Source organism: Labrus bergylta, chromosome 20 (assembly GCF_963930695.1).
Source record: "Labrus bergylta chromosome 20, fLabBer1.1, whole genome shotgun sequence".
Lineage (NCBI taxonomy): Eukaryota > Metazoa > Chordata > Actinopteri > Labriformes > Labridae > Labrus > Labrus bergylta.
The window spans coordinates 22,949,306-22,976,022 of record NC_089214.1 but is presented as its reverse complement, the minus strand read 5'-3'; the positions used below and the strand labels follow the sequence as shown (position 1 = coordinate 22,976,022).

The following is a 26,717-nucleotide window of genomic DNA, read 5'->3' as shown; positions in this document are numbered from 1 at the left end:
TTTGTACTCGGTCTTGACTTGGTCTCAGACTGGGCACATCTGGATTTTAAATAAAGATCGGTCAAGACCACCAGCAATCGGCTATTTTTCCATCATTACTGTGATTAGAAGGAAAACACCTCTTTCTAAAAAAAAAAAAAAAAAAAAAAAAAGTAAATTCATTTGTAGTTTGAATTTTAACGCCCGGTTACGGCTGCAACCTTTCCGTTGGTACAGTCAAAGTGAGGGACACGCCCCCTAAACACAAGATGATGATTTTTCACTGATGTTTATGGTCTAGGTCTTGTCTCAGTCTCGATCCCTCAATGTCTTGGTCTTGTCTCAGTCATGGAGCACTCTGGTCTCGGGTATGTCTTGGTCTTGACACTAGTTTATGGAGTTTAACATGGATTGCATTTGTGAAACTTGTGTTTGCATGCTTCACTTGAGTTTCTAGAGAAGATGCAAAAGTCTCACATCAACCGATGAGTTTTATTTTTCCTCTGCTTTCTCCTACATCTGTTGTTTTCAGCAGTCTGACTCTCAGGTGAGGATCCGCTTCCCTGAGCCGAGTCTGACTCTGCCAAGAGCTTCTCTCTGAAGGTACTGAAAGAAAGAGACGGAGGAAAGAAAGGCAGGAGGGAGAGTGTATGTAGGGTTTCTGCAGAGCCTCCAGTGATTCTGTGACCCAGCACTGAGAGAGAGAGAGAGAGAGAGAGAGAGAGGGGGGAGAGAGGGGGGGGGGGGGGGAGAGAGAGAAAGGAGGCTGGGATAAAGGGTCAGTCCAGGGATTGTACTCGAAAGGAGAGGAACTACTTCTGTAACTGTGTGTTTGAGTCATGTCGAGTGTGTGGTGTTTATTTTCACACCCAAAGGACGTAGGAATAACCTCGGCCATGAGCCGGACCACCTTCTTTGAGGTAAGTTGAAATGTACCAGTATGAAGTTATCTGCTGCAGAGCGGCTCTGAGTTGAGTTTTAATGCAACTTTTTGAGTTTAAAGTTTAAGATTTGTTTGTTTCACGAGGCCTCACTAGAACAAGAGAATAACTTTGAGCATCAATATGGCTGAATTAATCATTTCTACTTAGTTGTTTAAACCGTTTTTTCCTCTCTGAAACTTCTTTAGAAACTTTGTTTTAAAAAGAAACTTGCTGTCAGTAAACCTCATGAGTCTGCACGTCGCTCCGATATCATTCCCAACTGAAATAAAAATGTATTTTTAAAGCAGGAAAGGGAGTTTATGTCAACATGTTGAAGCTCATCTCATCAGAAAAGAAGGAACACAAATGCACAGATTGTGAAGAACTTAAATCAAGCTTTTTTTAAATTAAGAGAGTCTGATGTTTGAGGGATTTAACGCAGCTGATTCATTCAGAAGAAAAAAATAAGACTTCCTGAATTTTAAAATAAAAGGCGTTCTTCTGAAGTGTCAGCAGGGTTTATGAAGTCCAAGTTTCAGAGTCAGAATAAAGCAAACGGAGTTCTTTCATGATCTTCCTCTTTGCCTCCTCAGTCTCGTCTCCCTGGATCTGCTGAGCTTTAATGAAGAGGCAGACGAGTCATTCTGTGTGAGTGCAGCAGGCCTCTGAACTGAGGATAATTTACAACACGCTTTGGGACGTGAGCCACGCTCTCACTATCTGTTACAAACAGGCTGCAGGCAGAATAAGCTAATATTTAGCTGATCCGAGGGAAAGATGTACAATCAATTACTTAATTAAGAAGAGAAAACTGAGACTAATATGTCTCTAGATATGACGCAACAGCCAGCAGCTGGTTAGCTTCCCTTAGCATAATGAATGGAAACAGTGGGGGACAGCTAGCCTGACTTTGGCTAAAGCTAACTAAATGCTCTGACCTTAGTGGAGTTTCTTTTCTAGGTTTGATCTGAAGCTTACAGACACTTTTTTCTGTAACTTCATGTTTTCTTGATGCTGGTAGATAATCTTTCTCTTCAGGAGGAGCCACACTAGCTATTTACAAAGGAAGTCCATGTTTCCAAGAGTCTGGCAGCAGAGCGGGGGGCATGTCGGTCCGGCGCTGAATGGTGCTGATGTGATTTGTTGCTCTCAAGTCACAAGCAATGTTTGGTTGAGAACACATTAAAAATATATAATGATCATATATTTGGCCTTTTCTGCAATTATTGATCGTACATCATACAAATGGTAAAATCAGTGTGATGCGAGGTTAAGAGTTGATCTTTTTCAGACCTGAAACTTAAATAAATGTACAACCAAAATGTTTGAGAGTAAAGAACGAAAGGGTCCATTGTGAATTTGGACAGCTCAGTGATTTGTTGATCAAGTTTGAATCAGTGTGGAGCAAAAAGGACAAAGGTCAAAGTTTGGCAGCCACGTGCAGCTAATCAGCTTCAACATGATCCTGCTCAGTATTTCAGCTACTGATCCTGAGGTTCAATATGAGCCGTGACGCTCATCAGAGGAGCCGTCCTCACTAATACGTTGACTATTTAAGTCAGCGATGTTTATAAAAACAGAAGAAAGGTTCATTTTTAAAACTATTTAAATTCCTCTCACACACACTGAAGCCCTGTGAAGCATGCCGACGCATGTTCAGTACGACCCATGCTGTCAGCAGAGCGCCATATTCCCCCGAGAGGAGCCGAGTGTCTGACAATCAGATTCACAAGGACACAAGTCAGCGCTCACCGCCTTACAACACACGGCCCTAATGACACCCTCAGTGCTCCGAGCGAACACGCAGACGCATCAACATGTGCCCCGAGAATACAGAGGGGAAGGTTAGCAGATGGAAGCAAAACAAACCAATCTCCCAGGGTGCACTGCACTGAGATGTTGCCGTGCACAGCGCTCACATCCTGCAGAGAATGAACACAAACTGTGAAGTATTCAGGTTTTATAACGGGTGTTCTCAAAGGTGTGACATCTTAAAATCTAGATTTCATGAACTTCAGAGGAGGGTTGATCGTTTGCAGAGAAAAAGAAGGTGGAGATAAAAACCGAACTGATGAAGGTGAAGGGGCTTCTGACAAAAACTGAGGAAGAATTTAAGTTTCAACCAGATGAAATAAACTTGAGTTTGACAACAAAACAGCACAGGGCCTCGTCTCCCTCTCTATCTCTCTCTCTCCCCCTCTCTCTCCCTCCCTCCCTCCCTCCATCTCTCTCTCCCTCTCTCCCTCCCTCAATCTCTCTCTACATCTCTCCCCACCCCCCCTCTCTCTCTCTCCCTCTCTGTTGTGCACTCAGCAGATCTTCACGTATCCATTAGCCGGTTATTACACCGTCCAGTAAGGGAACCAATTTAGCGAGGACAGCTCTGCTGAGCAGCACAGTACAGAGTGCTTTCAGGGCAAATTGTGGGGCGCCACCCACCGTCCTGCTCGCATATGCCGTACATCACCGCTGACACAGTCTAATTAAAATGAAGAAGACAACACTGCTCCGACCTATCACACTCAACCAGAGTCAGAACGAGATCACTGGATTTGTTCAGGAGAAAAGGAAACACAAACACCGACCAAAGCGTCCACTGTGACTAAAGTTATACAGTCATTTTTATTTATTCAATAAGGATGATGATAGAGAAGGGTTTTGTTTCCTTCTCAGTCGTCCTTATTTGTTCCAAGAGCACATTTTTTTGTGAAACTCATTTGATTATTTTTGTAAGAAGTATGTGCATTTGACATTTCTTACTGAATAAATCCACTGAGTGTCAAAAAGCACATGGACGACTGAGAAACAAAACAAAGACTTCAGAAATGAGGAGAGCTGAGGGCAGTACTCGAAGCAAGACTAAAGGAAAATTGGGTCTGTTGAGCCGAAGGCAGTGTTTATAGGGTCATGAACGTGGCCTGGATTCAGTTATAAGTTAAGTTAAAATCTCTATTTCTTTTTCTTTCTTTTAAGATAATGTTTGGGCCTTTTGTCTTCATGACAAAGGACAGCTGACGAGAGACTGGAAATGTGTGAGAGAGTTGGGGGACGACATGTGTTGCACCCTTGAAATGAACTGGTCAGAACTCGTCCATTTTCACTTTTAGCAACTTTTATTAAAGAAAAATGCCCACAGCTTTACTCACGCTTAGTTTTCAGCCTTCACACACCTCTGTGTCTTCTTCACTGCGGCGCCTCCCTTAAAGGGCCAGTGTCTTAATCTTAAAAGGTAGATAACACACACAGTATGTACTGTTTACTCTTAGAAATATAAATTAACTTAAATACTTCTGGAAATTAAATTAGTTTAACTAGAAACACTGATATAACAAAATGAGCGTGTTTCAGCGTGTTACACATGCAGCAAAGGGCCGAGGTCAGATTCAAATTCAAGGCCGCTGCGATGGGGACTTCTATACACGGGGCATAACACCCCTCCACTCCTTCATTTAGTATCACATGTCGATGTTCTCTGTGAGTAGTTTTAAAGTCTTGAAGACTCCAGCCTTCAGATTATGAAACGTTAAATGTTCTTACTGCTGACGCTGATCCAGATTTTTTACTGCTTGGGGTTTTGTTGCTGACATTGCATGTAGACGTAGAGTCCTTAGTTTGGAGATGAATTTGAGGCATGAATAAAAATCTCTTCCAATCATTTAAAGAAACATTTAAAGAAAGGTATCACCCGGTGTTTCTGTCTCCTTCAGGTGAAGATCCTGGACGCAAAGACCAAAGAGCAGCTCTGTTTTTTAGATAAGGTGAGCCGTCTTCCAGAGTCGAAGCAGAGAAGATATTCTAGATTAGCTTTTTAATGTCCACGCCATCAAAGCGAATCCACATGACATGATGTAACACACATTTTCCTAAGTCAGACGAGAATATTTTGTGTCTTCAGAATCTTTATGTTTTTGTAAAAAGAGTTTAAAGAACTTGTTCAACAAAAGAAGAGGATTTAAACCTCTGCATGCGTGTTCAGTCTGAGTTTGTAATAACTCAGAGCTTCACTTCATATCATCCCTGATATCACATCCAGGTTCAGTTCTTTGTGTTTCATTCAGGTGGAGCCGTACTCAACGACAGGAGACATCAAGATCCTTTTTCATAAATTATGTGAGTGTGGAGCTGCAGAGAGAGGACGCTTTAATGGCACCGTTTCAAACTGTGCAGAATCGTTGGATGTCTGCTCCTTGTTACTTTACAATGCATTAAACATCTTTCACACGTTATTTTGGGGTCTGAATCTGTGTGTACTACCTTCTCTGTCCATCCCTGTGTTTGTGTCCAGATCCTCAGTGGTATCCAGCACGACAGGCACTAAAGCTTGATCCCAGTAAGTAACCATATTGTCATTATTTGTTGTGTGTCCCCTCCTCCTGGGCTCATCTCCCCCAGAAACTCACCCTCACTGCAGGATGTAGTGTGTACGTTTACTGCTTGTAGATACACTGCAAGCTAACGCACGCTAGCACAAGCCCACCGCCGGTGTTTGTCACCTGCCTGTCCAACAGGAAGTAGATCAACTTCTCGTCCACGGGTAAAAGACAACACAAGGTTCACCCTCATTTTAGAATGAGCTTTATCCACTTGGTGTATCCACTCCTAAAATCACCTGCTGCGCTGTCATTGGCTGGAGGAAACACACCAGCTCCCCACAAACACACCCTAAAGAACATGAGACAGACCACACATACTGTACGATGTTACAGGGCGTTTCCTATGACCTTGGACTATGAGGGCTTTTACTGAAAAGCAGAGCAGTGGCTGGTTTAAAGCTAAGTGGGCCAGTTCCCCTGGAGGATGTGCTAAAAGTGTCATCTAATTAGTTCAACACATTAACTCTGTGTAAGCCCACCTGAGCCGCCAGGTAGAGAGGACGAGTGCTGAAACACCGATCAGATGCTCAATCCAAAATCTAAGACATCACTTTGCTTGGATTTAAAAAGGAGTCTTGTCTTGTTTTATGTCTCTTTAAATCAGTTTCAGCTGATTTTTTGAACATCATCTTCTCTTCTTTCAGAGGAAAAATCCCTCAGAGATGATGAAGTCTTACAGAACCTTCCTGTCGGGACGTCTGCTACCTTTTACTTCAGAGATCTCGGCCCACAGTTTGGCTGGACGATGGTGAGAATATAAACGATATGCCAACAAGGGGAGAGGAACTTTTCACTGAGAGGAACTTTGTAGTTTCTCCTCATAGAATGTGTGTTTGTTTTCTTTCAACTTTTGCACGTCTTCTTCTGTTTGTTTGCACATTTTGTGATAATGTTCATGAACCCATTCAAACATGAGAAAGCATGGAGCCTTCTTCGTCTGCTCCTTTTCACCCCCCCATTCTTTTTGTGTGCAGGTGTTTCTTGCAGAGTGCGTCGGAGCCCTTCTCACTTACCTCCTCTTCTATTTCCGAGTGCCGTATATTTACTCACACAGATTCATCTCAACCTCCAGCCCTCATCCTGTTGTGACGTGAGTGGAGAATTAAAAACTCAAAGTTACAGGAGCTTTGGAAATGTAACTGTAGGCACGAGGCAGATTTATTTGAGTTTTGAGACAGCTCTATATGATGTTTATAATTTAGACTGCAGTACCCATTTTAACCACTAGGTGAGTTCCATATTGCTCCATTAAAGGTCCTATATTATGCTTTTTCTGGTTTTATATGCCCTTTAGTGTGTTTTCCAAGTGTCCTGTGCATGTTTAGGCACATCTAGTTGCAAAAATTCAAAGTCCGCAGAAACGCGGCTTCTCCTACGTCCTCCTGTTAGCTGTAGCATTAGCCACATGTAATGCTCGGTTCTAGCCCCCCTGGATTAAAATTGGTCAGTCCGACGTCAGTGTGATATCATTGATCTAAGTCCATTGGCTCGTTGTGGCAAGCCCAGCAGCTCATGTTGCAGGCCCATTAACTTCTGTAGAACGCCCACGATATGCTGTAGCCTGCGGTAGCACAGTAGTGCTAAGGTGCTAATGTTTATGCTCCTCTCGGACTGAGCCAGTGGCTGCATTCCCAATATGGTAAAAGAGGCGGGACATTTCCGAGAACCGTGCTGAGCAACTGACCAATAACGACAGAGCGGATCGGCAGACCAATCAGAGCAGACTTGGCCCACGTGGGGTCTAACAGTGTGGGCTCAACAGAGTGCAGCTGACGGACTCAGAGTGTAGCTGACGGACTTAGAGCGTAGAGGGAGCAAGGAGGAGCAGTACATGAAAACAGACACTTTTTTCAAACTTTAGCTATTGTGAACATACAAAATTAAGTACATAGATTAAATATACGAACCCCAAAAAGGGCAAAATATGGGCTCTTTAATGTTTTCCTTTTATTTACAGCACTTTGTTGCTCAATCACACAAGTCATGTTGCTGCAGGGACCCAATTCTGCATGGGGATCGTTTCAGTTTAATCTCTGTCTGTATGAAAATAAATGTTTTTTTCAGATAGAGTTTCATTCCATAAAAAGACAGTAATAGGTTTAGTTAAAAGCACACATTTTATCCCTTTGACCTTGTCCCTGCTCTGTGTCTGTCAGGCTCGCCTGTGCCTGTCATTCCTTCCACTACGGGAAGAGGTTGATAGAGACGATCTTCGTGCATCGTTTCTCCCACGGGACCATGCCTCTCAGAACCATAATCAGGGTGAGGACGCCACAACCCTGAAAACATGCTCACCCTTTATTTTACCATCAGCTGTTGTGTAAACATTTCAGCTTTTGGACTTTTACTGATACAGAAACCTGCAAACAGTCTCAGAGCGCAGACCCAGAAACGTGCTCAAACTAGGATCAATATTGGAGATGCTTTTGAAAAATGGAGAGAGGTTAGAACACAGAAAGGTTTACAGACCCATGCAGAGCTGGATAAACACTGAAGCTTCAGAGTCCACCACATGGTGACCTGTGTGAGCATGGACTCTAGAGAGGTGGGGGCGCACAGTGTACACTGTCTAAGCGTTCTGTTTATTTAAACATCTGTATTTTTGTGTCCTCTCAGAATTGTGCCTATTACTGGGGTTTCTCAGCTTGGTTGGCCTACTACATCAACCATCCACTTTACACACCTCCGTGTAAGTCAGCACACACACACACACACACACACACACACACACACACACACACACACACACACACACACACACACACACACACACACACACACACACACACACACACACACACACACACACACACACACACACACAGTCTCTATTTCTGCAGTATCCTAACTTCGGTGAATCTCTCTCTGCAGCATACGGAGATCTCCAGGTCCACTATGCGTTAGTCTTATTTGCGGTATGTATCTCGACATGTGCACGGTGCAGACACAAACAGTTTGATCAGTAAATGTTGAGGGAAGTGATTTCTCCTGTTGCAGATGTGTGAAATCGGAAACTTCTCCATTCACTTGACTCTTAATAATCTGAAAGGGGACGGTGAGTTCAGTTTTTACTGTTTTATACTGTTAGAGTGTACGAACTTTCAGCAGAAACAAAACATTATAAATATAAAATCTTACCTTCTTTAACGTGAGCTCCTGAAATAAGAACTGTTCTGTTAATTAAATAGCTCTTAAAGTCCACTGTGGGAGTGGGTCCTCTTCCAGAGTCAGCCATGTTGCACTGCCATGATTCTACGGCAGCCCAGGGAGGACAAACATAGCAGTGAGTCAGAGAGGGGTTCTAGCGCCCTCTGCAGGTTCTCCTTATCTCTGAGCAGTCTTAAGCAGTTTGTTGCCAATTGCAATCTCGCCACTAGATGGCGCTAAATCCTTCACACTGCACCTTTATAGGAGGAATGCATCAACTTTTCAAGACTTGAAACCTTTTAGGTTCTGTCCTTAATTTATCATTTCTTAGCATGCATCAAATATCTGATCTGTTCCTCAGGGTCCAGAGGCCGAAGATTTCCTGTGCCAACAAAGAACCCGTTCACGTGGCTGTTTTACTTTGTGTCCTGTCCAAACTACACATACGAGGTAACTCAAACCATTAATTCAGCATGGCGTTGAGTGGCCACTGTAAGTGTCACCTAAGCTCGTGTGTGATCTTCTGTCTGACTGCACTGCAGGTTGGATCCTGGGTGAGCTTTTCCATCATGACCCAGTGTCTTCCAGGTGTGTGTGCTGGTTGTTGTTTTTTTTTAACATTTATCTACATAAAGGCACTAAAACCTTCTGATGTGTGTGTGTTGTGTTTCAGTGGCCTTGTACACATCACTGGGCTTCCTTCAGATGACCATCTGGGCCAAAGGGAAGCACAGAGCCTACAGCCGAGAGTTCAAGGACTATCCCGCCAACCGCACCGCCATTATCCCCCTCGTTCTCTAACAGTGAACTCTACATGAACTGAACATCACGAGTGTGTGTTCACTCTTAATGTTTTCTACTCTTAAAGAATTCATCTATGCAAGTTCTTAGTATCTCTGATGTACTACAAGGGCCCCATCACACAAGGACCCTCGCTAAACGATTGTTTCCCTACAGTATGGGACTTATTGCACATCTATGTGCAAAAATTCAAAGTCAGCGTAAATGCAGCTTCTCCTACGTCCTCCTGATAGCTGCAGCATTAGCTGTATGTAACGCTCGGTTCTAGCCCCCCTCGAAAACAAATTGTCAGTGTGACGTCATTGTCAGTGTGATATCATTGATCTAAGTCCATTGGCTCGTTGTGGCAAGCCCAGCAGCTCATGTTGCAGGCCCATTAACTTCTGTAGCACGCCCACGATATGCTGTAGTCTGCGGTAGCACAGTAGTGCTAAGGTGCTAATGTTTATGCTCCCTCGGACGGAGCCAGTGGCTGCATTCCCAATATGGTAAAAGAGGCGGGACATTTCCGAGAACCGTGCTGAGCGACTGACCAATTAAGGAGAGTCGACAGGCCAACCAACCAGATCAGACTTGGCACACGTGGGGACTCTGAACGTGGGCACTTCAGAGCTTTAGAGAGAGTCAGAAGCGAGCCGGTGCATGGAGCGGCAGGACATGAAAACAGACACTTTTTTCAAACTTTAGCTATTGTGAACGTACTTTAGTAGGTACATAGATTAAATATATGAACCCCAAAAAGGGCATAATATGGGCTCTTTAAAGCGATGAAGTGTAACACGAGCATGAAGAGCTTCATAAGAAGTCCAATCTCAGGTTTTATTGTAACTGTTTTCTATAAAAGTGAAAGTCGCAATGTCGAACATTCTCAGTGAACAACAGAACCAACTAAAAGAAGATCCGTATCTTTAGGACAAAGAGTGACTTTATTAGACATGACGCGCATCTCTGAATCATCACGCATGTGTCCCGCTCTTTTAGACACCAGCTGGTGGTGAAATGTTAAGTCACATGAAAACGATAAAAAGGCCGAACAAAACGTTGGCATGAAAATATCTGAGACAGCAGCAGCGACAGGATTTTAGAACATTGATGAGCTGTATTGCACTGGCAGATTTCTTTTGCAGATCTTTATAAAACTGTGATGTCTTAAATGAAAGCTGCATCAATAAAGTGCTAAGACTACGCTTCTCTTCAAGTATCTACAGAAGGCAATCAAAAGTACGCTGCTCGGCATGGGAAGCAAACATACACAGAAGCTATTGTTTCTTTACCATCCAGCCCGGGTTACGACTCATAGAGAACCTTTCTGATATCAATCAAAGCTTGGTTTCATCTTTAAGGCCTACAAGGTGAGCGACACATACAACATAAAGCAGGCACATCGAAGCTTCACACTTATCAAATTAAAAGCTCCTGACACTTTGTACTGAAGAAGCAGAGCGGAGGGGAACATTTGCACTGTTGACATGCTGTCTGTCATTTAAGTGGGGGCATTCAAAGGCAAAGCACCCTGGGGACTGAAGAAGACATCTGTAGAGGAGAACACAAACACTTCATCCTGTGTGTCCCACATCTTCACCAGCTGCTTCTCTGCACCCGGCGACATATCCTGATACAAAGATCTTCTGCAGACCGTCTCAACTAACATTCAGTCCTGAGACGCATGAACACATCCTCACGCTGCATTCTTTAAACCACATGCAGTCCTCCTGTCGAGCTCTCTGCTGTGACTTCACTTCTCTGCAGACTTGTTTTGTGTGTGTTCAACAAAACGCTGAGCTCCTGCAGCTTTGGGATGCAGCACGATGGTGTCGTCTTCTCGTGACTGCTGTTTGGCAAAATTCACAAAAACCTGCAAAGACACAGAAACGTTGTTGTCATGTGCATGGCCTGAAGACCAGACTGCAAGGCAGAGGACATAGAGTTGCTTGAAACAATTATTTCTGTCATCAATTCATCTGTGTGAGAGGTAAGACGAAGGATTAACCCAACACCTGATCATGCTCACCTGGTCCAGAGTGGTCTGGGACACGGAGTAGTCCTCTATCCTCAGCTGCTCTTTGTTAGCCAGAACCATCTGAAAGATCTTAGCCAGCGAGGAGGAGCAGATCTTGTACTGCAGCGTGTTGTAGTGTTTCTCTCTCTGGATGCAACCGGGGAACGTGCTCTCCATGAACGCCTCGGCAGGGTTCAGGTCAGGGGGGGAACCGGGCTTGGATGACCTGATCTTCATGGTCACCACGTAGCCGTCACCAAATCTAAATTCACAGCGGGGGGCGTCAAACACCCAGAGAAGGTTATTGCTTTTTGATTCTATATAATTTATTTTTTGAATTGGACCCGATATGGGATGACGTAAAAAGACTGACTTGTACTTGAGGTGCTGAATCGTTCCCAAACACTTAAAGGATCCGTTAACCATGATGGCTAAGCGAGTACACAGCGCCTCACATTCCTCCATGCTGCAACAGAGACGACAGAGCGAGGGTTAAAATGTGAGCTCATCAAAGCACAGGCGTGGTGACAAAGAGCGGCGACGTTTACCTGTGTGAAGTGAGGACCACCGCTCGTCTGTCCTGAATGACGCTCATGATGGAGTTCCACAGGAAGCGTCTGGAGAGGGGGTCCATACCTGTGGTGGGCTCATCCTGACACACGGTGATAAACACACATCAGCATTGGTTCAGAAACACACAACATCACTGTGGTCCTCATGGTTCTTGTCCTCACCAACAGCACCAGAGCAGGGCAGCCGATCATGGCGATAGCGGTGGACAGTTTCCTCTTGTTTCCTCCGCTGTACGTCCCGGCGCTCTGATCTGCGTATTCAGACAGACCCAGCTTCTGGATCGCCCACTCTGCAACCTGAGCACCAGGGGAACTCTCATGAACCATTCAGGGGAACTTCAGTGAAACAAATATAGCTAAATATTACTGGAGGAAGCCTGAGTGAAGTCACCCGTCTGTTCCTGCAAGGGGCAATGGAGTCCCATCGATGGCGGTCTCCATGCTGGAAATGCTGTCTCAGTCTAACTTTCAGTCAACCTAACAACAGGCTGAGAGCTGGAGCTGAGGCGGGTTTTAAACCTCCTGACAAACCGTTACACTGCGCCCACCTGTCAATCAGGTCAGCTACACGCCTTATTGTGAATAACTCTTATCATTCATCAAATCAAAACTGATGAGTCATCAAAACATTCACCCCCCGTACAGTGTGTGTCCATCGAGACATGAGCTAATCACACCTATTTGGTTTTTTGAACCAGGCTGTAAACATGTTAATCTCTGCTGTAAAAACAGGCTTTTTAGAATGGGTGTGTATGTGACTTCCTGTGCTTCTGCAGCCAGCCTCTAGTGGTCACTCCAGGAACTGCAGGAATCTTCAGTACATAACATTGAATCATGCTAGTTTTATTTATTTTTCTTAACTATTTCCATATAAAAGTCCTATCTTAGGACGCTCATGGCCCAGTGGTTAAGTTGCGCCCTATTTAAAGGGGTTGTAGTCCTCCAAGCAGGATGGGCCCAGGCTCAAATAAGACCTATGGCTCCTTTCCCTCAAGTCATTCCCCACTTTCTCTTGGATTTATTCTATCCACTGTCCTATCTAATAGAGGCAAAAGCTCAAAAAGAAATCAAAGAGAAGTCTCACCCTGCTGATCTCGTACTCTGGGACTCCTCGGAGTCGGGCGTAGAGGTGTAGATGTTCTCTTCCTGTCAGCAGCTCATCGATGGCGTCAAACTGAGGACAGTAGCCCATGTTCTGGTGGACGTCCAGGATGCTCGTCAAAATGCTGAAGATTCAGGGGAGCAACAAAACTTTAATACAACACTAAATCTGTCAACAAGACTCTACATATTAACACATTAGTCCTTCTCTTCTGACCTGTGCCCGGCCACTGACGCCTCTCCTGATGTGACGTCTATGTCTCCGGTCAGCATCTTAAATGTTGTGGTCTTTCCTGCTCCATTCACCCCCAGCAGACCAAAACACTGCAGACGACCAGGAGATCAAAACATGATGAATAAACAAGAATACAAGCAGAATTCTTCCTCTGTTAATGCAAATAACCCCACACACCTCCCCAGCTGAGACTCCCACACAGATCCGGTCCACTGCAGGGATCATCATTCCTGGGTACGTCTAAAAGTGGATACAAACTCTCTGAGAATCTTTTCCTTCTTCCATTATTGATCAGTTTTTTTGTTTTTTTTAAAAGAACATCTCACCTTGGTTAGGTCCTTGATGTGTAAAATATCGTTGGTTTTTTCACTCTCGTAGATCCGCTGTCTTTCCTGAGCCACGTCTAAATCTTCGTTTAGAATGAAAGGCTTTGGGCCCTCAGAGATCCTGACAACGGAGAATAAAGCACTCGCTCTTTTTACAAGATATTACAGAATCCCAGTTTTCTGCGTGCGTGAAAGCCCTGTGACATTTGTTAAATGTGGTTATTTAAGTTTGTCTGTACATACCAGTGATCGAGGAAGAAGCGATACTGGAGGAGAAGATTCAGGATGAAGTAGACGAATCCCTCCACAGCCATGCAAAAAAGGTTTTTCCCAATAAAGTCCCAGTCAAACGGGTCCGGACTGTAGTCCTCACCTGAAGAGAGGAGGAAACATCACGCAGACAATATAATGAACAATGTAATATCAGGTGTAAAGGGGTTTTTGAAACACACATTAGGGTCTACAGTAGGATGTGACTGGACTGTTTGCAAGTCAGCTGATGCAGCCAATGACCCCACATCCCTCACAGTATTGAGACGGTCAGGGACATTATATGAGACTGTGTTCATGGTGAGTACCGAAGCGAGCGAAGACATCTGTCATAGCCTGGTTCATGGCCATGTCTACGAGCCCTCTTCCCAGGCAGTAATGAGGAAAGACGAGCAGCACGGTCTTTAACAGCTGGTTGAGCTTGTACAGAGCCTGGAGAGAAAACCAACACTAAAGGTAAGGAATATAATAGAAGACACCTGAGGGGTGGATTTGTACAGAGATAACACCAGTGTTTTTACTGTGGTGCCCTCAAACAAGTCGAGGATGAAGGTGATGGCGCTGCAGTTGATGCCGATGAAGAGGTTGATACAGGACAGAGAGACGTAGGCTGTGCTGGGAACACTAAACACGAAGGACATGGGGTACATCATGGGGGTCACAGACCAGCTACGAGACAGAGAGAGGGACAAGAACAGCATCAGTTCAGCATAATGAATAACACAATCTCATGCCAGACACAAATAATGCATTGGTCTTTAAAATAAATACAAATCAGCCACTTGTTGTTGAATTGATGAGGTGACTCTAATGGAGTATTAGGTTTGTAATCTCCCCTCGACTCAGAGATCATTTGCTGTTGGTTCAGTCAATATTTCACAAACTCAGAGCGAGAAAGGCTGAGAGAGGGAGAAGCTGAAACTCTCAGGGTGAATGTAAAGTGGAACTCTGATGTTTTTAAACTGGTTCTTATTTTTACAGACTTGATAGCTGATGATGAGCTTCTATGTAATCTGTGCAAATGTGCACCCACTCAAAGCTGTTGTTTTTGTCCCCAATAGGTTTAGGTTGTTATTCTAAGTGTGTGACATCATTACAGAAAGGATGCTTGCAAAGATAGACCTTCTTGTTTTTTTTTAAATATCAGAACCAGTCGTTTGATCACAATCTTTAAAGTCACCAAACTCCAAAAGACAAAAACAGTCACATTTTCCCTCTGCAGTTTGTTTTAGAGCTGCTGGCTTTTTACATCCTAGTCTGGACAAATACAATGATAAACAAAACCTACCCATACAGCATAAGCAGGGCGATAAGTGCTTGCAGGTTGTTGCGTGAGGTGTAGCACTTTTTATTAAAAAAGATGAAGATTTCTACGACCATCACTGCACTCATGGAGTAATTCAGCTGTGAGAGGAACACAGTTATAACAGATGTTAGTGTTTATAAAGCTGAGGTGTACACTTCTAGACATTCTGGTGTTTTAAACAGTGTTCTTGTCATTAACATCACCACTACATGCTCTTGACTGTTTGAGAAATCTGTTGTTTGCTTTGATATAGATCTCCGGAGGCGTCAGTGTAAGTGTACCATGTCCCAGAGAAAGTTGGCCATCCAGTACACCAACGGACTGACGCCACTGACAAACTGGAGGTGTTTGGCCTGGGTCACCCTTTCCTGGATTAAATAGAGGACGAAGCTGGCTGGAACGAAGGACATGGCGAAGATGACGCAGATAGCCACCACGGCATCCACCGCGGTGGTGAGGCTGGAAGACGGACAAAGCAAAATCTTCAGCTAAAAGTGCTGTGACAAAATGTCGACAGATCAAAACGAGTGAATCCACCGAGAAGAAGTTAAATCTTTTCAAAACGTCCTGTCGCTGGTTACTCACACGGTGATCTCAGAGAGCTGCTCTTTGGTCAGGTTCAGAGGATGGTTGATGGCAGTGATTCCGTATTTGTCCAGGTTAGCATCTTTGGGCAGGTTAGCACGCAGGATGGCGTTGTTCGCCACATTCATGAAGCTAACCATGGCATGCCAGCCCTTATTGTTGTACCACACCTGTAGAAAGATAGTGAACCATGCTCTTTGGTTATTTATTGTCCCACACCTTACTATATAACCTACAGAATTCACTTTAGTTGTGAAAATAATATAAAGTGTGTTTAATTTAGTTGTTATGTTGGGCTTTTTCAGACACACCTTGACATTGTTCTGGGTCTCCATATATTTCAGAAACATCCCTATGTCCTTTAGAGTTTGTTTGGAGTATTTGCCCTTGAACAAAAAAATATAAATACCATATTCAAAAGAAACTGAAAGGTAGAAACACCAACAGAAAGAAATATATAGCAACAATCAAGTATAAGGCATTATCTAATGTGGTTTGTTAAGGGATACCCCGGTAACGTTGAGCAGTCGTCCCAGCTGTGCTGCCACATCCTGGATGGTCTTCGGCTGAAGATCCAAAACGGGAAGCTGTCCTCCCACTGATATACCTCCATACCTGGACAAAAAAAAAAAAAAAACCCTGCTGACATCTTTAATACTTAACTGTATGTCCAGCTACGGCAGCTAGAAACAATACCTCACCAGTGCAACCATTAAAAAAAGAACACCACTCTGTCATCCATTATGATGTTCTTAAAAGGAACATAAATCTATATGGACCAAGGAGTAAATTAAAGAAGGGGATGTAAGCCAATGTAAAAAAGCTTTAACCTGCATTCTCTCCAATGTCCAGTAGGGGTTAATCCACCCGTTATAAAAATAAGTCTGATACCTGATGGAAATATGAGCTGATTTTTTCACTTTTTTCTTTTATGGTCTCAATCGCTGGTTTCAAGTATTCTTCAACACATCATGATGTTTACTAAAGTCCCATTTAGAGTCAATTAGCCCATAATGAAGGTATACACCACCAACACTCCTGTACTGGTTTACCATGACAGACTTGTAGCCATGCATATCCACCCTTGTCTCCAATATTTTCTCTACTGGGTCAAAAACCAAGATGGCCACAGGAAAAAGCAAAGTCAGGAATTGAAAACTTTAGTCCAAAAAAACCAACAGGTGACCGTCACAGTAGGTGGTCTATAAATTAGACCTTGTGTTAATCTGAGTGTAAAGAAATTGGATATAAACGTACCTTTGTTCGTTCACCCAATATTTGCTCTTCAAGCTGCAAAATGATAGAAAAATATTTAAATATTTAAATACCTCAAAACACAACTTTGCTTCTGGGTCAACTGAGCAAGTTATTCCTTTTGAATAGGTTTAGGGATCTTAGACCTGGTTCTGATGAGGCTGGGGTAAGTCTTCACAAGATAATCAGAGATGTTCCTGCCTGTGAGGTCCATGAGAACATCTCCTGTAGACTGGATCCTCTGATGGACAAAAAAACACAACATACTTTAATATGGATCTTAATCCGCAGACTTTTGTTGCTATGCTGATGACACCCTACTATACCCCTCTACACCCCCCGATGATGTTAGCCCCATGGATAAGTCATTGTTATGCTGATGACACACTACTATACCCCTCTACGCCCCCGATGATGTAAGCTCCATTGATAAGTAATTGTTATGCTGATGACACCTTACTATACCCCTCTACATCCCCGATGATGTAAGCTCCATTGATAAGTAATTGTTATGCTGATGACACCCTACTATACCCCTCTACATCCCCGATGATGTTAGCCCCATGGATAAGTCATTGTTATGCTGATGACACCCTGATATACCTCTGGACGCCTCCCGATGATGTTAGCATCATTGATAAGTTTGTCCTTATATGACTGTAAAGTATGGATATCACACATCTCTTCACAGCATATAACAACAAGATGGAAGTCAATTATTTAGGTAAAAATCTCTGAGTGAGTAACTGTCTATCCATCTCCAATCATACCAAAGACAAGGCCAAAAACCCTGGAGTTACCTTTAATTGGACCCACCTTTTCTAAGCCCTCATTAGCAATGTCTTTAATCATCTCTGAAATACATTTTAAACGCAGACCATTTCTCTCTCTGTTACAGAAAAACTCCTGAATGCTTTTATAACCCCTTATATTGACATTTGGTAAGCTCACTTGATTGGACAACTGAAAAAGATTTTGGCCTTCAAAGTGTTCAAAATGCAGCTGAACGATTACTGACGAGCATGATTGTATGAAAGGTGAGGTCATAGTAGGTGAAGTACCTCCAAAAGTAATGTATATTGTTCAATATCATTGCTCTACCTGCGGAGGCGGCAGACCTCCCGCCCCCTCAGGACACACAGGTAACATGGTGAGTTTCCTGGGTGTGCTGCACTGACAGTCTGGAGACGGTCTGAGGGCGTCCCACTCGGGACCGGCCAGCATGTCAATTAGTACCGGGTTAACCAGGCCCATCTCCCACTCTGTGGTAATGTTGTTACACGGGAAATCTCTAAAAGCAGGAGCAGTTGATAAAATGTTTTAAAAACAGTTTGAAATTTCTGGACAAAAGATCTAAACGTGTGCAAGATGACTGACTCCAGAGGTTCTTCAGCCATGCAGCGAGTCCCAAAGCCGGGTTTGTCCAATAACACTTCCCCGAAATATCTCATCTGAGCATCCAACGGACGTTCATTACTGCAGCAGAGAAAAAATAAATAAAACGTTTTGCATATTTATAGCTAATAAATAGTGTCAGGGGACCTCGTGTTCATTCTGCCCACCTGAAGAAGGTGTACTGTCTCCCGTACATCCACGGACTGAGAGTCAGACTCGGATACTCCCCGAACGGTGGAACGATCAGAGTGAAGGTGAGCGCCAAGAAGACAAAACTGGCCGGCAGCACGATCTTTAAAAGTTAGAGATGCAGACACAGCTCATGTACATATTTAAAGGTACAGACACAGAAACAGCCTGTTCTGAGCAGGGCTGAAATAGAGGGGTTTATAGGCATGATCAAATACAGGATCTGAGTGGATTTAGAACAAGAAACTTCACAGACATCAGAGCTCTGAGACTTATTTAAACTGGTTGATGAGGAGGAGAATATGTGACCTTTAATATCATGGTGTTTTGGTAAATATTACGTTCTTTGACACGTTTGTTTTTTGGCAAATGTAGTGTATTCCGATATGTTTGGGTTTGTTTTATGAATTGTTCCAATGTTTTGCTTTTGGTTCTCATTCTCGTTCTCCTGAAAGGTTTCTAGGTTTTGTGAAATATGACCTCTGAATTAAATGTTTTTGTTTTTGAAAGTTGATGTGTTTTGTGATATTTGACATCGGGAAATGTTTCTTTTTCTGAAATGTTTCTTTTTTTATTAGATTGATCTTCTTTTTTTAATGTCAGACTTGTGAAATCTTGTTTTAAATCTTGACTTTACTCAAGTAAATACAAAACACACCCAACAGAAACACACAGGTTGTAAAGATATCTCACACCGCTGAACAAGATTGTGTAAAATCCATTTCAGGGCGGCGAGGTTACCTGGGCGAGGAAGTCCTTAAAGGAGCGTGTGGCGTGTTGCAGCCTCTTTATTAGCAGAGCGAGGAACTGTTTGATTGTCAGCTGAAGACCTCTGACCTGGTACGACCCCCTGCCATCAGAACCTCCTGGGACATCACATGGACCCTGACCGTTGGTTTGCAAAACCCCGTCTGTGTTTGCAGTAAAGAGCTCAGGTCAAAATATTTAGTCTGAGTTAACGTGTTGTGTTGTTTTCTACATTTAAAAAGCCAGCCTGCGGGACAAACGTTCATATCTTCTATGAGCAGCGATTAAAAAGCAGCTAGCAGCAGAGCTCTACCGGCATTTAAGATGAATTACATCATCATAGCTGCTCTTCAAGTCAGAGCTCTGGATCAGTTTATGTTGAACATATCAGCTGGTTAGAAACCTTACCACATTAAGTTTTCAAGGGACATGTTATCAAATTATATGCAAAGATTGAGTCTTACATGTTGGTTTGTCAAATCAAAAGCTACTGCAAGAAACCAGTTAGCTTAGCTTAGCTAAGCTCAGCACAAAGACAAAGGAGGAAACTGTCAGCTTGGCTCTGTTCAAACCAGAGTGAGCACTGAAGTTTTGTAATTTCAATAAGGTGGCATAAGAATGATGTAGTATGACGGATTTGTTTCATTTGGACAGAGCCAGGCTAGCTATCAATCCTTTGACCTGAGAGAAAAGTCATCAATGCATCTATACGTTACTACACGATACCATGTGCTTAATGCCCTCTTGGATAAAGACTTTCTCGTCTGAAGCCATAAACAAGTACTCAGTAGCTAAGCTAACTGGTTTTAGCCTTTAACATACAGACATGAAATCTGTATCCATCTTTCCATCTTTCCATCTTGAACTATCTTGTGATTTTATTAGTTTACATCTTGTGTTTATTAAATGAAGGTTGTGTAGTTTTCTTCTAACAACACCTAATCATCTGTGAATTCTCTCAAACTAAACACAGATGTGTTTTTCAGAAGCAGCAGCAGCATTCGTCCAGAGCTTTAAGCTGATTGTCACCTTTCTCAGGTTCCAGATTAACAGCCACTCTGTTGAATCCACAGAGCAACGTGCCAAAGATGTGCTGCAATGATTTCTTCTCTGAGAGAGTCAGAAAGTTAAAGTGTGAAACTACAAAAGAGAGATAGAGAGAGAGAGAGGTGCAGAGACACAACCACACATGCAGACATGCAGCTCATCACAGAGTCAACAAACACAGGTCAGATAAAAGAGCTAAAAACGTTTATTTTGTACCTTGTATACATTTCCTGTTGGTTGCGTTCCCATCAGCAGTGACCTTTAAGAAGATCTGGGAGGAGACAGATGATTTTATTGTGAGTAAACACGGATGAACAGATGCTGTTGATTAGAAAGCGTCATGAACAGAACGTAATCAGTGTGAAGGTGAACGTCAGGCGGCGCCTGTGTGACAGATCGCTTTAATAAAACTCTCATTACACTCGTATGTGTTTGTTATTAACGGGACGTTGAGCTCTGAAAATGAAAACATCATTTCTACTTCAATAAATCATTAAAAACGTCTGTTGGATGTATCGTCTCCTTTTACATTTGCATTATCATTCGTAAACATTAATTACTTTTCTGACCTTTGTTTGCAATATCTCAAACACATTTCTGCAGGTAATACTTCCACGCACCTCCTCCAGCGACGTGTCGGACACGCCGAAGCTGCTGAGGCCGATGTCCACCAGCGTCTCCTCCAGCTCCCTGAACAGACTGGCGTACGCTCGGGGCTGGAAGTTCCTGTTAGGCAGCAGGTAGGTCAGCTCCTGGCCGATGGCCTCGATGAGACGAGCCTGCGGCACGTGATGATTGAGCAGGGTTGTTATGGTCTCGATGTTACCTGGAGGTGAGAGGGAGATGATTCTTTGTTTAGACGTTTATCAAACATTCATTACTTTGTTTGTGTGATTTATAAATCAAACGGCCATCTTGTATCTCTCTCGTTCTCCAACTAGGACTGTGAAGAGATACAGAAAGAATATCTGACGACACACAGGTATGTCTAAACATGCTTTCTTCTATCACCATCACCACCAGGGTCTAGACTCCATCAGGGGGGTATCACCACCATCACCAGGGTCTAGACTCCATCAGGGGGGTATCACCATCACCACCAGGGTCTAGACTCCATCAGGGGGGTATCACCATCACCACCAGGGTCTAGACTCCATCAGGGGGGTATCACCATCACCACCAGGGTCTAGACTCCATCGGGGGGGTATCACCACCACCACCAGGGGGGTATCACCACCACCACCAGGGTCTAGACTCCATCAGGGGGGTATCATCACCATCACCAGGGTCTAGACTCCATCAGGGGGGTATCAACAGCACCACCAGGGTCTAGACTCCATCAGGGGGGTATCACCACCACCACCAGGGTCTAGACTCCATCAGGGGGGTATCAACAGCACCACCAGGGTCTAGACTCCATTAAGGGGGGGGTATCACCACCACCACCAGGGTCTAGACTCCATCAGGGCGGGGTATCCTGCTGTTGGCCTCACTACCCCTCTGACTGCATGAAGTCATGGTGATGGATTCTAGTGATAGCACACTTTTCACGTTTTCGTCAAAGGAGTCCAGCTGAAGCCAGTTAGCAATTCCTCGACTTTTTGTACCTTTTACACATTTCCTCCTCAATATATTAAAGATCAAGCATGTTCAGCTCCATTGCATTATCACTGAAGTATCTAAAATATGTAATAAAACTAACGCAGAGCTTACCCTCCAGCTGCCGGTCCAGCTTCTTCTCCTGGTCTGCTTTAAACTTTGAACACTTGGAACACTTACAGGAGCAGTCCTTCGTACAGTCACAGCTCACCTGGAGGACGACATGTCAGTGGAAAACATTATTTACCATCTCCTGACCTGAACACTGTTTCACTGATTGATCCTTTAAAAATTATATTCTTTGACATTTAGAGCGACTGTAGACGAGATAAACATCAACAATTCTTCGTTTTCATGTCCTCCCACCTTCCGAGCTTCAGGTTTCACCCGTCGCACCAGAGTCAGGTAGAATCCAGCTCCGAAGCATTTTTTGAGGAAGATGGGCGAGCCGCAGCAGTGAAGACGACCCTGAGAGATGATGGCCACGCGGTCGCTCAGCAGGTCGGCCTCGTCCATGTGGTGGGTCGACATGATCACTGTACGTCCTGAAACATCAGACAGAGCAGGGCGATGAAGACAGGGGTTCATTCAGGTGTTTATGTTTGTGCTGTAAAAGACTAATACTGAAAAACCTGTTGGCCACATTGAGGGGGGGGGGGGGGCAGTTTCCCACCCCTAATCTAAATGATGCAGAACATCATCACAAACCACGACACCTTCTATCCCTCTACTTCCTCCTCTACTTCCTCCTCTAGCCAGCAGGGGTCAGTATACCTGCACGGTATTTCAGCAGCAGGTCCCAGATGGAGCGTCTGGAGTAGGGGTCCACACCTGAGGTGGGCTCATCCAGAATCACCACCTTAGCTCCTCCTACAAACGCCAAGGCTACGGACAACTTCCTCTGCATGCCCCCTGGAATCAAAATGTTTAGAAATCCTGATGCTGCATGTGTCAGGGTGCAGCTCTGCACGAGGGGGATTTTTCTATTTGAATGAAAAAGATAAATTCAATTTATTCTCTTCTTTTTTTTTTGGACGAGGATTCATCCACACAGACCTGAGAGGTTCTGCGTCAGCTCGTCTCTCTTGTGAGGCAGACCCAGGTCCTGCAGCATGTTCTCCACCTCCTCCTGGGCCTCTGCCAGCGGACGGCCTTTCAGCAGTGAGTAGAAGAGGATGTGCTCCGCCACAGTCATACTGACAGAAAACCAGAGGAGGAGAGAAAGATGTGCACACTGAATGTTTCCTTTTTTTACTTGCATCGCAGTCTATGTATTCATAATAACTACTTCAAAAAGGTAGACATACTGGTGAAAAAGGATGTTGTGTTGGGGACACATCCCCAGAGACAGACGCACGGCGTCCATGTCTGTGCGGATGTCATTTCCGTAGATGTTGGCTGTTCCAGAGGTGGGAGGGAACATACCTGTCAGGATGGACCTGAGAGAGAATTGAGCAGAGTTATGCTAATTATGCACCCAGCTTTATGTCACTCTAAGAAGATCACTCTTTGTGTGTTTGCATGAAGAGAATCCGAGCACCTACATGGTGGTGGTTTTCCCGGCTCCGTTGTGGCCCAGGAAAGCAGTAATCTGACTCTCATAGAAACTGATGGTGAGTCCGTCCACCGCCGGTGTGGAGCTGCCGCTGAACACCTTAACCAGATCCTGGATACAAACACCTTTCACCAGGTCGGCTGGCTCTGCTTCAAAGAACTGCTGACCTGAAAACAGCAAAGATATGAGGAACCCTCAGTACCCTGCGCTGTAAAAGTCCTCTTTGTATTCATGTAGTGCGGGTGTTTTAATCTGTTTGATTGTCGTTGTCTTGCACCAAACCTAAAAAATAAATGATTTGCATGAGTTTGGTTAAAAATCAGTTCTGATTCTGAGACAACAGTCGAGTTTAGTTTCTCATGTTTATAAAAGAGGTTAGAGACGGCTGGAATATGTGAAAAAACTGTATCTATCACTTATTAACTCAGCATGAAACTGAAGCTCACATACACACACACACACACACACACACACACACACACACACACACACACACACACACACACACACACACACACACTCACACACACTCACACACACAAGGACTCTGAGTTCACACACATTGAATGTGACAGGAGAAAGTGGGAGCAAACAAAGAGTGGCTGGGAGGACATAAAAAACCATGTTTGCCTGCGTGAGAAATAAAACTCCAGCACACATAATGAAACTGATAACAGGTGGAACTATTTGTGTTGATCAAAGTCAGTCAAACTTGATGACGAAATGCAGCCGAAACTGTGCTTGTTTCGGCTCTTTAAGGATTTTGGAACCCCAAAGTGCACCATCAAAACTGAAGGACAGACTTAGAACTAGTACTAGTAAAACAAGTAGTAAACATGAATATCATACCGTCTTTCTCCTCCTCCTCCTCCTCCTCGCCCTGTATCTGTCTCTCCATCCTCTCACGCTGAGCCTGGTGTTCACACGATGCCTTCTTCTCCAGAATCCTCCGTCTCTCCTGATCCTTGTCCACAGTCTGAGGTCTCTCCTGATCCTGGTCCAGAGTCTGAGGTCTCTCCTGATCCTGGTCCAGAGTCTGAGGTCTCTCCTGATCCTTGTCCACAGTCTGAGGTCTCTCCTGCTCCTTGTCCACAGTCTGAGGTCTCTCCTGCTCCTGGTCCAGAGTCTGAGGTCTCTCCAGAGTCTGAGGTCTCTCCTGATCCTTGTCCACAGTCTGAGGTCTCTCCTGCTCCTTGTCCACAGTCTGAGGTCTCTCCAGAGTCTGAGGTTTTTCCTGATCCTTGTCCAGAGTCTGAGGTCTCTCCTGCTCTTTCTCTGCCTTCCTTGGTCTCTCTTGATGATTTCTCTCCTGCTCATGGTTTTCCTCCTGGTCTTTCGTCCCTTCTCGTTTCTTCTCCTGATCTTGAATTAGGTCCTCCTCCTTCTCCTCTTTTTTCTGCTGCTCCTTGTTCTTCAGGTTAGAAAAGCCTTTTTTATCTAAACCCAGATTGTTGTCACATTTGGAAAGAAAAATAAATGAATTATTCTGAGGCGGTCTCAGGGCTGAGATTTAATATCACACGTGTGTACACTTTTCTTTCCTTTAGTTTAACCCTAACATGAGAGAAGATGATGAGAGGGTTGGCTCACCTGAAGCAGGAGCCACACTGTTGAGCCAATAACAGGGGAGGAACGGGAAATAAAACGGCCGGCTGATTCCATACTGACCTGAGATTTAAGAAGTACATATTCAACAGGTTAACTTCGGTGAAAATGTGAAGAAATCAAAGAATGAATGCCTAATGCACCGACCAGGGAAGACATTGTCCAGGTACCAGGCGAGCACGGCGTACAGCACCGTGTCCAGGCCCATCATGCAGATGGAGGTGAGGAAGGAGAACTCGTCCCCCTCCAGAGGACTTGTCTCAATGTTGTCCCACTGCAGACCCAGACCCTGCTCCTCGTACCTGGACAGGTACTCCGTCCCGAAGCCAAAAGCCACCTGAGACAGAAGACTCTGAGAGGAAAGGAAAAGACAAAATCCTCTTTGTTTTACATCTAAAGACTAAACCATCTTTAGTGATAAAAGTCATTATTGTTTTAACTCTCTCTGTCCTCATCATTAGTTTTTTAACTGCTTATGTGTTTATTTCTCAGCTACTTGGACCCCAGCCCTCGGACTGACCCGATGGATGATCTGCGGTAAGGGGAGGTTTTGCGTATGTGCAGGACATCATCCCTCTCTTGCATGAACCCCGGAGGATTCAGTGTGGACTTAAACCCTCTGAACCTGGAGCATGTAATCTACCAACTGATCTAAATCTGTTACTGTCAGGTCTGCAGTGACACCCACCACCAGGATCTTCATGTCCTTGGTGATGTGCTCCTGCCAGGCGAAGCAAAAGATGTGCGGCAGGTAGAGGGCGAAGTAAACGATTCCGCAGCAGGCCGCCGCCAGGTTGGCCTGGTTGAAGAAGACGCTGAGGAGGAAGCATTGCATGATGGTAGCTGTAGTGAAGGTGAGCAGGAAGAGGAAGAGGATGACGGGGTTGCTGTAGTTCAGGACCCTTCCTCCCTAAAGAACAGAGACACGGAGACAAGTGCACTAGATGTTCAGACTCAGTTTGATGAGGGAGGGGGACAGAGAGGCTAACTGAGGCACTGAAAGTAGCAGCCGTGGAGAAATATTAATACTGCAGCATGAAACATGTTGATATTATGCCATTATTAAGCTCCTGCCTTTCTGATTAAAACACTGCATTAATCAAGTTGTCCACTAGAGGGCATTACAGCCCCTCTCTGTATCTACACACCTGCTGAGCTTCTGTCTGAACACTAAAGTGACGACTCCAGACTTTGAAAGCCTAAAAGACAGTAAATCATTGAGCCGCTCGTTCCTGCAGAGATGTTGACATAACTCTCATGATGTCACCGTGTTTACAGCTCGGCTCATTAATGATTCATCCAAACGCCATCAGAGGAGAACTTTTATCAGCTCATTCCTCAAGGTGAGAGATGATGTAATGATTCACAGTCAGGGAGATGTCTCCACATTTACATTCAGAGAGATGATCATGACTTCTTCACAGAGGTTAAACAGGAGAGAGGAAACTAAAATGATCAAACTGTGGAATTATAGTATTTTAAATCTTGGTCTGGTTTTGCAGTAAATGTCTTAGAAATATTTGTATGCAATTCAATTTGACAGAAGAAAGCACACTACACTATAAGTTAGAAAGTACTGTATATAATATTATTTCACATTTGTTTCATTTGTTAATTAAAAAAACATACAGGTACTTTAATTTCATGTTAGTTTACACAGAAATTAAAACGTTTTTTTTTTTTTTTTTTTTAAGATTTATTTTTGGGCT

At 44.0% G+C, this 26,717-nt stretch overlaps 2 protein-coding genes across 2 annotated transcripts in view; one reads left to right on the top strand and one right to left on the bottom strand.

The window, feature by feature from the left end:
- The first annotated feature begins 775 nt into the window (after positions 1-775).
- Positions 776-9,982, top strand: tecrl2a (trans-2,3-enoyl-CoA reductase-like 2a). Its single transcript, XM_065949047.1, has 13 exons — positions 776-899; positions 4,610-4,660; positions 4,961-5,012; positions 5,188-5,232; positions 5,920-6,023; positions 6,250-6,365; positions 7,432-7,537; positions 7,892-7,964; positions 8,147-8,190; positions 8,273-8,330; positions 8,784-8,872; positions 8,965-9,010; positions 9,096-9,982. The coding sequence occupies exons 1-13, from the start codon at positions 819-821 to the stop codon at positions 9,221-9,223; spliced, it is 993 nt and encodes a 330-aa protein (XP_065805119.1). The 5' UTR covers positions 776-818; the 3' UTR covers positions 9,224-9,982.
- A 148-nt stretch (positions 9,983-10,130) lies between these two features.
- LOC109992677 (retinal-specific phospholipid-transporting ATPase ABCA4-like) overlaps positions 10,131-26,717 on the bottom strand; it is a 33,382-nt gene continuing 16,795 nt past the window's right edge. Inside the window, exons 10-45 of the mRNA XM_065949046.1 lie at positions 25,697-25,918; positions 25,156-25,360; positions 24,994-25,071; positions 24,253-24,840; positions 23,393-23,570; positions 23,156-23,287; positions 22,905-23,044; positions 22,623-22,760; positions 22,215-22,393; positions 21,963-22,059; positions 20,870-21,075; positions 20,466-20,520; positions 20,232-20,312; positions 19,197-19,366; positions 18,434-18,558; positions 18,249-18,347; positions 17,973-18,162; positions 17,018-17,112; positions 16,875-16,907; positions 16,127-16,232; positions 15,929-16,003; positions 15,618-15,787; positions 15,314-15,491; positions 15,015-15,130; positions 14,248-14,395; positions 14,035-14,158; positions 13,700-13,829; positions 13,457-13,577; positions 13,308-13,370; positions 13,113-13,219; positions 12,879-13,020; positions 11,957-12,091; positions 11,771-11,874; positions 11,596-11,688; positions 11,235-11,484; positions 10,131-11,078 (exon numbers count right to left, since the gene is read on the bottom strand). Of these exons, the coding sequence (XP_065805118.1) occupies positions 10,959-11,078; positions 11,235-11,484; positions 11,596-11,688; positions 11,771-11,874; positions 11,957-12,091; positions 12,879-13,020; positions 13,113-13,219; positions 13,308-13,370; positions 13,457-13,577; positions 13,700-13,829; positions 14,035-14,158; positions 14,248-14,395; positions 15,015-15,130; positions 15,314-15,491; positions 15,618-15,787; positions 15,929-16,003; positions 16,127-16,232; positions 16,875-16,907; positions 17,018-17,112; positions 17,973-18,162; positions 18,249-18,347; positions 18,434-18,558; positions 19,197-19,366; positions 20,232-20,312; positions 20,466-20,520; positions 20,870-21,075; positions 21,963-22,059; positions 22,215-22,393; positions 22,623-22,760; positions 22,905-23,044; positions 23,156-23,287; positions 23,393-23,570; positions 24,253-24,840; positions 24,994-25,071; positions 25,156-25,360; positions 25,697-25,918 (5,193 nt within the window). The 3' untranslated portion in view covers positions 10,131-10,958. The remainder of the gene's footprint in view (positions 11,079-11,234; positions 11,485-11,595; positions 11,689-11,770; positions 11,875-11,956; positions 12,092-12,878; positions 13,021-13,112; positions 13,220-13,307; positions 13,371-13,456; positions 13,578-13,699; positions 13,830-14,034; positions 14,159-14,247; positions 14,396-15,014; positions 15,131-15,313; positions 15,492-15,617; positions 15,788-15,928; positions 16,004-16,126; positions 16,233-16,874; positions 16,908-17,017; positions 17,113-17,972; positions 18,163-18,248; positions 18,348-18,433; positions 18,559-19,196; positions 19,367-20,231; positions 20,313-20,465; positions 20,521-20,869; positions 21,076-21,962; positions 22,060-22,214; positions 22,394-22,622; positions 22,761-22,904; positions 23,045-23,155; positions 23,288-23,392; positions 23,571-24,252; positions 24,841-24,993; positions 25,072-25,155; positions 25,361-25,696; positions 25,919-26,717) is intronic.

Coding starts and splice junctions, on each gene's coding strand:
- tecrl2a (XM_065949047.1), top strand. CDS start 819: ATGTCGAGTGTGTGGTGTTTATTTTCACACCCAAAGGACGTAGGAATA. Junction 6,024..6,249: donor CACAGTTTGGCTGGACGATG/GTGAGAATATAA, acceptor TTTTGTGTGCAG/GTGTTTCTTGCAGAGTGCGT. Junction 6,366..7,431: donor AGCCCTCATCCTGTTGTGAC/GTGAGTGGAGAA, acceptor TGTGTCTGTCAG/GCTCGCCTGTGCCTGTCATT.